The following is a 12,215-nucleotide window of genomic DNA, read 5'->3' on the forward strand; positions in this document are numbered from 1 at the left end:
TACCTCAGGTTTCACAGTCTTTTTATTTTTTAATTTAGTTGATCAATTTTTATACATTTTTTTCCTCCTTTTTGATGAGCTTAATATTTTCGCGTTACAGTTGGCTTTTATTTATTGATAATAAAAATAATCTTTACATTTCGGTATATTCAACTCGAATTTATGGCCTCCAAATTAATGTTATTTGAGACAGATAACAAAAAAGTTTAAATATATATCATTTTCATCAAATTATTATTATTTTTTTTTTCTCATATTTAAAAGCCAAAATTTATTAAAGAGGAAGGAAAAAAAATATTAAAAATATGATTAAGCTGAGAGCCGGAATGTGTTCATTAATTTAATAATAAAATACGTGCATATACGTATATTTTTTTTGTAATTATATTAATTTTAAGTATTTTACTCGTTAAATTTAGAATTTATAAGAAAAAAAAAAAAAAAAAAAACCACGATGTGTTCATTAATTGATAATTAAATTTTACGTAATTTTAAGAATGCCAATTTTGTTTCTTGCATATTTTCTGTAATGTTTTTTTTTTTTTTTTAATTTTAAGTGGAGATAGTCATTAAGTCTAGAATAGGAAAAACCAGAATGTGTTCATTATACTGTGTTAAGTCATTATTAAATATACATTTGTTTTTTTGTAAAATAAAATAAAAAAATTAAAAAAAAAAATATATATCACAGTTTTTTATTCATGTATGATATACCAGACTAATTATTTTTCTTTTTTTTTTTCTTTATTTCAGTTAATTAATTAAATAATTGAAATAATAAAAATAATGTGAAAATTTATATATATATTTTCCCATGTTTTTCAATATGGAAAAAAGAAAAAAATGTAAATAAAAATTTCATCAAATTTTATTTGGACTAAATACTGGCCCGATCAACAGAGAAAATATAGTCTGCTTTTTTTTAAAACCGCTTGGGGCGGATAAATAAAAATAATAAATAAATAAAAAGTTGCTAGCGCTTTCTCTTTTTCGTTTATTCTTGCCACCTACATTAATTTAACATTCAGCAGTAGGACATTTTTCCACATTTTAATCTTTCAAATGAACCCCACTGCCCTTTTATTGCAAAATTCATTTAAATATAAATCCAAAAAAAAAATATATTTAAACATGAATATTTATTAACAATTCCAAATTGTATTTAATTGATGATTTAATCAAGGTTATTAGATTTCGCTGAGTGTCTTATCAGGCGTTAAAGAGTTTAAATAAAAAAAAAAAAAATGAATACTAAACATAAAGATAACACTTGAATGCAAAATAAATTCAATGATAAGTCGGTCAAGTAACAAAATAAAAATCAATAAACTGCAGTATTGAATAATATTATTTTTTTTTTTCAATTAATAAAATTAATTAATATTGTATTATCAAAAACAATAAAAATTTATTTTCTTTATTAATTATTAAATATAGCGTTTTATTTATTAATTTATTCAGAAAATTTTGAGTATAAATTTTTTATTTATTTTAAACCCGGAAGTAGCTTTTGTCAATGCTACACGAGAATTGATGTTGTAAAAAAATACATTTATATTTTTAATATATATGCCATTTCAAACTCTTATATATATAAATATATATTTTATATATATTGTATATAAATATACACGTGTACGAAAACCACTACACGTGCTACTTACATAAGTGAAACTCGCTGTTCTTGGTTTCTAACGAAATAAATATGGGCTGCTGGGTGTAACGATGCTAAGGTTATTGACAGGAAAGTCAAATACCCCGAAAGTTAATATATCATTGAGCCAAATTTCGATTGTTTAAATTTACAAATATATATATTATTTTTTTTATTACCAGAAATTTAAGTTTTTTTTTTTAAAAAAAACTTTTTAATACTCGAATAATAATATTAAAAAAAATATATATATTAAAAATGAAAGTAAAAGGCCCTTGTGTCCTTGATGAGGAAAAAAAAAATGAAAAAAAAATATATATATATATTTTCAATATAATTTCTTTGAGATGTAAAAATCACCTTCAGTTCTGAATATATCCCTTTAATTTTATATTGATGCCTGGTTTTTTTTTTTTCGAATTTTTATTTATTTACTTTTTATTTTTTTCAGATGTGAGGAACGTTAATTTCGGCGGTAGGTGAACGTCGAAGAGACACAATGGTCGAGAGGATCCAAGGCTACCACCGAGTTGGCTGCAAATAAACTGCGTCTAGGTAAATTGTGCAATGAAAAATAATATTACTAATGAAACAGAAAAAAATAATTATAAAACAAGTATTTTAATTATTTTTTTTTTTTGTCTTCATTTATTCTAAATTATTCTAATATATTTAATAATTAAAAATAATTTAAATCAAATTGAAAATATAAAAATGATTTAAAAAATTAAATTAAAATGATTGAATGATTGGAAATAAATAAATATAACGATGAATATTCTCTCCTGAAAATTATAAGAAAAAAAAAAATTCATCGTACTCACTATAGTGTAATTTTATATCGCAATCATTTTTTTTTTTCAACTTGGCTTTCTGTCCTCAATGACAATGCATCGAAGCGTAACTTTCCATTGTATCACTGTTGTTACAATCTGTGCCACCTTATTAGTAACTTAAACATTTATTAAAAAATTTACTAACACTTGAAATAATTATTAAAATTTTATTAAGTATATTATTGAAAAAAAAAATTTCATTATTGATACATATATTTAAAAAAAAAAAAATCTTCCAGATTATAAACGTGATGAAAATACAAGTTTATGAGGTTTTGGAATGAGGGTTATTCCTATGTCACCTCGTAAATCTACAACATGATTTTTTGGAATTGAAATTTTATAATTTTGAAGTATCCTTCCAGCATAAAGAAATAATATCATTCTTGCAAGTTCGTCTCCAACACAAACTCGTTTACCTAAATTAATTATTAAAAAAACGAAAAAAATTCTTAATAAAAATATCAATTTAATTAAATATATTATTTATAAAATTACCAGTTTGAAAAGGAATAAATGCTTCTGATTTTTTAAATGTTCCATCATCATTTAAAAATCTATCATGATTAAATTCTTCAGGATTTTTAAAATATTCAGAACTCATATGTATTGACCATAAAAGTGGTACAACCATTGTACCTTTTGGAATATCAAAATTTTCAATTTTTGAATCTTCAAGACAACCATGAGGTATACCAATTGGAACAATACTTCGAATTCTTTGTACTTCACAAATTGATGATTCTAATCTAACTAATTTTGATCGATCATTTAGTGTTATCTCTTTATCTCCCATTACATCAAAAATATCTTGATAAATTTTTTCCTAATTTAGAGAATAATATAGGATTATCATATACAAATAAATTTTGCTTTATATAATTTACCTGTTGTTCAGGATTTGTAGCCATATAGAGTAAAAACCAACGAATCGTCATGAGACTTGTGTCAGTACCAGCACCACATATATCAGCAAGAAGATGATAATATTGTTGCTCAGTAAATGATCCAACAATACCATTATTTTCATTACGTTTTTTTATAATTTCATCATTAAAAGCTGCTAAAAAATTATCACAATTTACCGGATTTTTTTCATGTTCTTCAATCATATTTTTATAAATTTTGTGAGTTTTTAATTTTCCTTCAATTAAAAAATTCATTACTTTGTTATATTTTGGTATAAAACTATAGAGAAACAAATAATACATTATTTTATTTATTTGTCATTTAAATTTTGTATATTTATTTGATTAAAAATAATTTTTATACCGTAAAAATGGAAGAAAATTTAATGGTCCAGCAATGCCAATATGTTTTATACCATCTTCTTGTAAAAATCTCAGCCATTTCCATGTTTCATCATTTTCATTATAAACTTTACCAAAAACAATGTCATTCATTAAATTTCCAATACAATGATGAAGAATTTCCAGTGGATCAATTTCAAATATATTTAAATTTTCTTTAAAATTCTAAAAATACATTTTATTTACACAAAAATATATGATTTTTTTTTTAATATTTAAAAAGTTAAAATTACCTCAATTAATTCGTTGACAGATCGAACAATTCTTTCTTCCATTTGATCACGCTTCGAACCAAATTTAACCATTCCTAAATTTTTTAATGTTGTTGTAACAAATTTTCTCTGTTCTTTCCATAATTCTCCTTCTGCACAAATAATTCCTTTGGAAAAAAAATACACCAATAATTAATCAATAAAAATAGTAATTTAAAAGACAAATATATAAATTTTTTTTTACATTAAAAAAAAAGTTATAATAATTAATTTTTTATCACTCGATGTAACTAGGCAAAGTCGATGAACTCTGAAGGATAATCCACGAATGAATAAACAATAATTGACCGCACCTAGTATAAGCTGGTATTTGCAATGCAAAAATTAAAATAAATAAATAAAAATATCAACTCGATGCGACATAATGATTTAATTATAAAAATATTATCATTGTAAAATCATTATCATATCACCATGCTAATTATCCATATTGAATTATGATAATTAGTAAAAGATCAATCACAATTTTGATGATAATTTTATATATTTTTTATGTTTTAATTCATTTTTTTTTTGTCGAAATAATATATTAGCAAATTTATCTATGAATAATTAAGTGTGTCATTTTTTGCACATTTTATTCCATCAAAGAATTTCTATCAAGATTATCTTTTACAAATGGAAATACAACATAATTATATATATAATTTTTAAAAAAATGTATTTTCTTATTTTTTTTTTTTTTATTTATTTAACGAGTGAAAGGTTGAATAAAACAAGGAGGGATAAAAAGACGAGGTATTTATCAATCGTAATAATTATTAAATAAACGAGAAAATTAATTACTAATTAATGAAAATAAATATATATATTTTTATAAAGGATTTGGATGATATAATTTTAAATATAAATTTTCATTTACTTTTTTTTTAACAAATAGAGTTTGTAATGAAATTTTTTGATAGATAATTTGTTAATATTCATCTCGTGATAGGTTTACTGTTTAGCTGTGATTATTAATAAATTTAAAGTCGATTAATGATTATATTTTTTAACCAACAACGAAAAGAGAACGTTGCATTATTATTTTATATTTTTTTAAATGATTATTATAACTTGTGACTTCTCAAACCAGTTGGACCACAAAAATAATAAAAAATTAATATTTTTCTTTATAAAAAAAAATTATTTTAAATCGAAAAATTAAATACTACTATCTTGGACTTTCGAAAAAAAAAAAAAGCTCAATTGCTTTTTTTTTTAAATAAATCTTAATGTCACGAGAAATTTATTCGTTAATATTAAATTTACGTGGAAAAAACGAATGATTAAAACGTTTATAAAAAAGAGAATAAAATTAATTGATAAAAGCATAAGAAAAAAAAAAGTTAATGATGATAATGAAATTCAAATATTTGACAATTAGAATTCTCATGGAATTTAAATTGAATGATGAAAATTTACCTTTCACATATCTAATTGCAATCACAAATATTTTCTATGTTAATTATTCTAAAAATATTATATTCAAATACATAATCCATAAATCTAAATACAAATATAATCATGATTGACAAGTCATACATCAAGATAAAAATGTATATTTAAACTTGATTTAAACAAAAGTATAATTAATAAATTAATTTATTTTCTATAAATAAAAATTGATTTACACTTGATAAAATTATTCATCAATCATCCATGCACATTGATGGAATTAAAACATATTTTAAAAAATCAGTAGAAAGTCCCCATTTTTGTCAGCCAATTTTATTGTCACTAATTGACTCGTTTTTTTTTTTTTTCTCTTGAGTTTAGAACAATATGACATTTCGAAAGGTCAATACTTATTATGATTATTATAAAATTAATATATAATTTTTTTTTTTTGTTTAACAAAGAACAACAATCATTTCCTGATCCTTTCCAAGAAAAATTGAACACCTAAAAGCCCCTATTTTTTAAACTCGAGGACAAGCAAAAAAAACCCCGAGGGTCCAAGTCCTTGACCAGTCGACGAATGCATCCAAAAATTTTTGTATATATATTTTTTTATTTTAGTATTTCTCATGTTCATTCTTTCATATAATACTTTTTTTTTTTTTTTTGTTCTAAAAAATTATAATAAAAAATGAAAGAAGAACAAAAACAAAATCGGCACGTTTTTGACATTTGGTACCCTTTCCAGTCTGAGCTTCCTTCTTAGTTAAAAATAAGTCGTCCTTCGTGATAATTTTTTTTTTTGTTTAACAAAAAAAACCCATCAAAAGATGAATATAAATAAAAAAAAAAAAATAAAAAGAAGAAGTATAGATGAGAGAACAAGAATGCGTTTATAAATTAAATATTTATATAGAAAAAAAAATATATATTCTGCACGTACACATGAGTTTAGTCAACGACTAATTTTAAGTCGTAAAATTTTGAAAAAAAAAAAGGGAAGAGATAAGTATTTATCGTTGGATAAAACGAGAAGTCGTTGTGATTGTTGAGGCCGACGGCCCGTCCTTGCCAATCTAACTGTATCCCCACGGATGCAGAGCACAACGACGACCGGGACTTCCTTCAAGGAGACTGACAAAAGTGAGAGTCCTTCGGTATATTCCAACGAGTCGACAACCGCACGATTATTTTTTTATTTTTTTATATTCTTTTAATATTTTTTTTCTATGCATTTATAATTATTTTAAATTGATGAAAAAAAATCTTGGCAAAAAATTACTTTTTTTATCATCAAAATTAATGTGATAAATAAAATTATTAATTAAATGAAAATTGAAAAAATAGTTTTTTTTTATTTTTCTTAATTTAAACTTTAAATAAAAGAAAAAAAAAAAAAATTATATAATTTATATTTTTAATATATAAATTAGATAATTATGTATTTTTAAAAAAATTAAAATAAAATTTATTTAACGAGTTCATTGACAGTGAAAAAAAAAAAAAAAGGTAGAAAAACAATTTTAAAATATTCTACGCAATTATTAAAATTTAAAAATATTAAAATCAATTCTTAAATGTTTTTCCCATAAGATATATGTGTTCATTCACCTGAGATCGAAATAGATGTTGAATTTTAAAATAAAAAAATTATTTTTTTTCCATGATGGAATTCGACAAACAAGGTCCAACATATAAACACAATGACAAATGTCCTCGCAAAGGGCCATTGACTTTTTCCAAGGTCTGTGCGTATTTTTCATCACCCGAATAATATTTATAAATATTTTTTTTTTTCTCAATAAAATATACTCATGTATATGGATATATATATTGGTCATTGAACACTCTGCCCTTTTTTTTTCTTAAAATCTACCACGAGCTTGTGTCATTGAACGTTCTCGGGGCCACAAGTTTTTTTTTTTTTTATTTTTTCTATAAAATAAATGTCGTTGTACTAATAATGTCTTGCGTCATTATCATCAAACCATTCCGGCATCCATAAATAATTATATCAAATGTGGAATTTTCCAATTTTAAATCAAAGATGGAATTTTTAATCTGAAAGATGACAAAAAAAAAAAATAAAAAAATAACTCAAAATTTAAATGAGATAAATGCTAAGAAAAAAAAAAATGATTAAATATGGAAAAATAATAAAAAATAAATCGCATATTTGTTGTTTTTTTTTTATATTTTTTTTATAATAAAGATGGATAAAATAATGGAGATGTCCTTGTGGAAGTTGGGCGAGTATCGCGCATCATGATTTCAAAGGTGAAAAATTAAAACGAGTATGTTTGTATGCAGCTGCAAGATGGAAGCTGACGTTGCTCGATTACGTCGTTTAACACAATCGTTGCGCAAGGATACGCGGGTTCGAGGCCGGTCGTTCTTGTTAATATACATTTATTGTTGAATAACTTTTTTTTTTTTTTATTTTTAAATAAAAAAAAGTAGCTATATGAATAAAAAAAATTATGTAAATTATTATTTTTTAAAATTTTTTTATTTAAATGCTTTTTGTTTAAACAAAAATTATTTTATTTTTAATAATTTGGTAAGATAAATTAGATAAAAAATATTAATAAATTAAAATAGTGAGAAAATAACCGGTAAATTAACCGGACACATGCCAACTGAGTATGCTGACTCAGGTTCAATGTTACTCTCGCTTTCGGTCTCTCGATTTCCAAGAAGGGTATATATTACCATATACACTGACTCTGAGCTCAACGCAATTTATTTTTTTTTTTATTTATTTTTTATTTAACACGCAAACACACGCATCTAAATACTTATTTAATAACAAAATTTCAGCACTTGAGGGCTGCGTTCTCAGACGCTTGATTCATCTTCGTGAACCTTTAAAAATTCTCCGAAAAAAAAATTTAAAAACCATAATAATACTGATAAAAAGCAAAACAAAAATATGCTGAAGTAAAAAAAAAAAAATTGAATGTTAATTATTTATAAAAATATTATCTAAACTTTAAAATTTCATCTATCAAATAAATCATGACGATAAAAATTTAGTTATAGGTATATAAAAATAAACTAATTAACAAGCTTTTTTTTTCTAAATTATTTTTAAATAATAAATAAACTTTTTTTTCATTTTTTTTTTTACATATATAAGATGAAGGTTGTAAGGATTCATATAACATTATTTGATTGGCTAAAAATTTTAGAAAAAAAATCATCCAAAAATTTAAATTAAATCTTTGAAACCTTATTTTTTGAAAAAAAAAATCTCCAAAGTTATTTTACAAATCTTTATAATAAATATTTCTGTAGAAAAAATTTTTTTTTCTGCATCGAAATGACTTAAAAATGCCAAAGGCGCGTCATTATTTTCGCTGTTAATAAATTAGACTATATTAGAGTAATAATAGCTGAGTGTATAATGCGCAGTAACAAGTTAATCAAGTGCATTAAAGAATAACGATCAGCTATTAGCAATTTATCGAAGGCTGCTCAAAAGAGAAACACTATTATTGCAGTACGCGCATATTTCTTAAACTCTAAGTTAAAAAAAATAATTTTAAACAAAATATATAGATGAAAAATTAAATTTTTCTACCAAATAGAATAATTATTAACAATATATAAATGATAAATAAATAAATAGATCATTAAAATAATAAATAAAGCTCAAACAGTGAATATAAAAATAAATCAGTAGTATAGCTATATATTTAGTCAGCCAAATGGGAATAAGTAAAGAAATGGAAAAAAATCATGAAGATTCACAACGTAGTTTGAGTTTGCTTCAACATTGCCAGGTGGATTCTGGCCTTCTGGCAATACTCAGCATCCTCACGTTAATATATATCAAATCGTGTAGTCAATTCAACTTGTGTATTAAGGAAGAGGCGTGGCTTTGATAAAACCCCACCACATTAAACTTCCGGAGAAGAGAAAGGAATACGTTAAATATATAGAATGAAATCCCCACACAAATATTACGATGGCGGGAGTTTATTTTTGGTTAAAGTATTTCATTGGTCAATTTATTTTATCATGTAGTGGTGGTAATATTCACATTTATTCTTTACAATAAATGTGGGTGGGATTTATTTTGTTGGGAGCGGTTTTTCATATCGCAAATTATAATTACAAAGAAAATAATTTTCATAAAAATCATTTCAATGTTTTTCCACCTTTTTTTTTTTTTTTTTTTTCTTTTTTCAATCATTCAATTTTATTTTATTCATGGAAAATTAGTGTAAAAATTAAATTAAATTTTTTATATCTTGTGTAGTGTTTTTTTTTTTTTAATTAATATAACGACCTGATTTTTTTTTGCAAAAATTTTTTTCTATCATTAAAATTATCAGTGACTAGTTGATTAGATGTTTATGATTTTTTTTTTTCCATATATATATTTTAATTTTGCAGTGGGAAATTAAACATCCAGCTTGATTCCCATGACAGAACTATACGCATTTTTTATTTTTTCTTATTTATTTTTATTTTACCTGGTGTATTTATTTAGTAGGTTAGTCGGCTGAAGAGATCGAGTTCTTTCCCTGATGGTTATATATACATATTGTGAAACCGTTATATATTCAACACCCGCCTTCGTCTGCCCTTTCTTTGTTGTATGGATATTTAATTTCATTGTTCATCGATCGTATTCATCTTTCACTTTTAATTTATTTGCTTTGTTTATTTTTAACTGTTATAATCTATTTTTTTTAATAAATCTTGCTCCATATTTATTATATAAATTAATAATTGAAAAATATTATAATATATATAGGGAAGAGTAGGATACAATAATAAGAAACCCAAGAAAATAATACACATTAATAACTTAGTGCAAAAAAATCGAAAAAATACTGACTTGGATTTTAGTAAAATCTAAATTTTTATTGACTCTTTTAGTCGAAAAAATTAAGGGTTGAAATTCTTTATTTATTAGTTTTAATTATTTAAATGAAAAAATATCAAAATCTATATACAAAAAATTATGATAAGTAATTTTCTTGAATAGCAAATAAAATTATAGACTAATTTACAATAAAAATTATATGCTCAGAATATATTTTAAAATAATAAGGTTTGGAAGAAAAAAATGAAAACAATTTTTAATGTAAATTTTAACTCACCATAACCCTTCATTATACCATGCGTGAGATAAAGTGGTGCCCTTCCTGAGAAAGTATCCCTTGCCAATGTCTGTCTGATGATTTTTGGATCAGACAATAAAACAGTGTAAACTGAGCCCATCCATAGACCACAAATTTTACCATATTTTTGACTGACAAGTGTTAAACTTTCATGTGGAGCTTTTGCATCAAGCCAAGGTAAATATCCAACAATTGGCAAACCTTTTGGTCCAGGTGGTAAATTTAATTTATCACCATATTTTTTTTTAATAATCCATGTTATCAATAATATTACAACACTCAAATAAAGCACCAACATATTGTCAAACTAAAAAAAAATATATTAAAAAAAAATTATAATAAATAATACAAAATAAACATAAATCAATTGAACATAAAATTTTACACTTCCTGTATAGAATTATAATTTATTTTTTTATTTACGATGCATAAGAAGAAAAAAAAAAAAATTTTTTTCTTTTTCTTTTACCTTATGATATATTAACAGTATGCAATTTATTTGTGCATAAAATATCAACAAATGAACCCAAAAAAATAAAACAAAAGTTTTATCGTTTTTTTTATTTTTGGTGAAAAAAAAAATATATTTTAAAATTTTTTAAGTCATAAAAAAAAAACCTTTAAAGTGGCAAAGTAATAAAAATTTGACTGGATTGAAATAACGGATTGTATACATGCGGGAAGTTTAAAAAAAATTTACAATGTTATAAACAAAAAAAATTAAAAAAAAGTAAAATTTAAACTCAATTTTTTTAATAAACTTTTATAATTTAATTTCTGGTTTTTTTATTTATTAACTTTTCTTTATAATTTTTTTTTTTCATTATTTTTTCAATTGAAAAAATAAAAGATTATATATTGTTTAAATAAAAAATAATTAATAAATTTTACAACAGGTTAATAACCCAAAGATTAAAAAAATATGCGTTTATTAATTTTATCATTTTTTTTACTTTCGATTTTTTATTTCTTCAACTGAATAAATAAAAGATTTTTTTAAATAATTAATAAATTTTCAATAGGCTAATGACTCAAAGATTAGATGTATTTTAAAATATATTTTTTCTAGACATTGATAATAATTATAAATAGAAAAATAAAAATACCAGCGGTTAAATATTATATATTTTTTTCCTCAAAACGACTAACAGTGTTAAAATAAATAATAATCAAAAATATATATAAAAAAAAACTTTAAACAAATATTATTGTCAGCAAAAACATCAATTTTTTCTATCCACTGACATTCTTTTAAATTTTTTTTTCCTTTTTTAAAAACTCCATGACGTCAACATGACCACGTGACTCGAATGATAAATTTGCAACAGATTACCTCTGGACCACAAGTATATTGGAGCAAAAAAAAAAAAAAGTAAAAAAAACACTTGTTCTTTTAAATAATAAATAAAATTATAATCTATTTCAACTAAGTAACAAGTATATTTAAAATTAGTTTATTATATAAAACTATTTACTCACGAAATGGATAATGTTAACAGCAAAATGTCAGAGCGTCTTGTCGCCGGCACCACGTATATTTTTTTTTTTTTATTTGATGATGATGATGATGATGATGGTTGTAGCGCTCCCAATGGCCAACAGTTGAAACAGTAAATAACTTAAAAAAC

At 23.0% G+C, this 12,215-nt stretch overlaps 1 protein-coding gene across 1 annotated transcript; it reads right to left on the reverse strand.

Moving 5' to 3' along the window:
• Window positions 1–2,730: 2,730 nt before the first annotated feature.
• LOC122852542 (cytochrome P450 306a1) lies at window positions 2,731–12,162 on the reverse strand. Its single transcript, XM_044152413.1, has 7 exons — window positions 12,067–12,162; window positions 10,567–10,894; window positions 4,034–4,179; window positions 3,763–3,965; window positions 3,378–3,678; window positions 2,989–3,316; window positions 2,731–2,909 (listed from the first exon to the last, which is right to left on the reverse strand). Exons 2-7 carry the CDS (start codon window positions 10,883–10,885, stop codon window positions 2,731–2,733), a joined length of 1,476 nt encoding a protein of 491 aa, XP_044008348.1. The 5' UTR covers window positions 10,886–10,894; window positions 12,067–12,162.
• Between the last annotated feature and the right edge of the window lie 53 nt (window positions 12,163–12,215).

This window comes from Aphidius gifuensis, linkage group LG3, assembly GCF_014905175.1.
Source record: "Aphidius gifuensis isolate YNYX2018 linkage group LG3, ASM1490517v1, whole genome shotgun sequence".
In the NCBI taxonomy this organism is placed as follows: Eukaryota; Metazoa; Arthropoda; class Insecta; order Hymenoptera; family Braconidae; genus Aphidius; species Aphidius gifuensis.

What these genes read in the sequence shown, in the direction of transcription:
- LOC122852542 (XM_044152413.1), bottom strand. Translation starts at nt 10,885, where the DNA reads ATGTTGGTGCTTTATTTGAGTGTTGTAATATTATTGATAACATGGATT. An exon ending in TGGTATAATGAAGGGTTATG is followed by an intron (nt 4,180 to 10,566) that starts GTGAGTTAAAAT and finishes TTTTTTCCAAAG; the next exon opens with GAATTATTTGTGCAGAAGGA. An exon ending in ATTTATTCCTTTTCAAACTG is followed by an intron (nt 2,910 to 2,988) that starts GTAATTTTATAA and finishes TAATTAATTTAG; the next exon opens with GTAAACGAGTTTGTGTTGGA.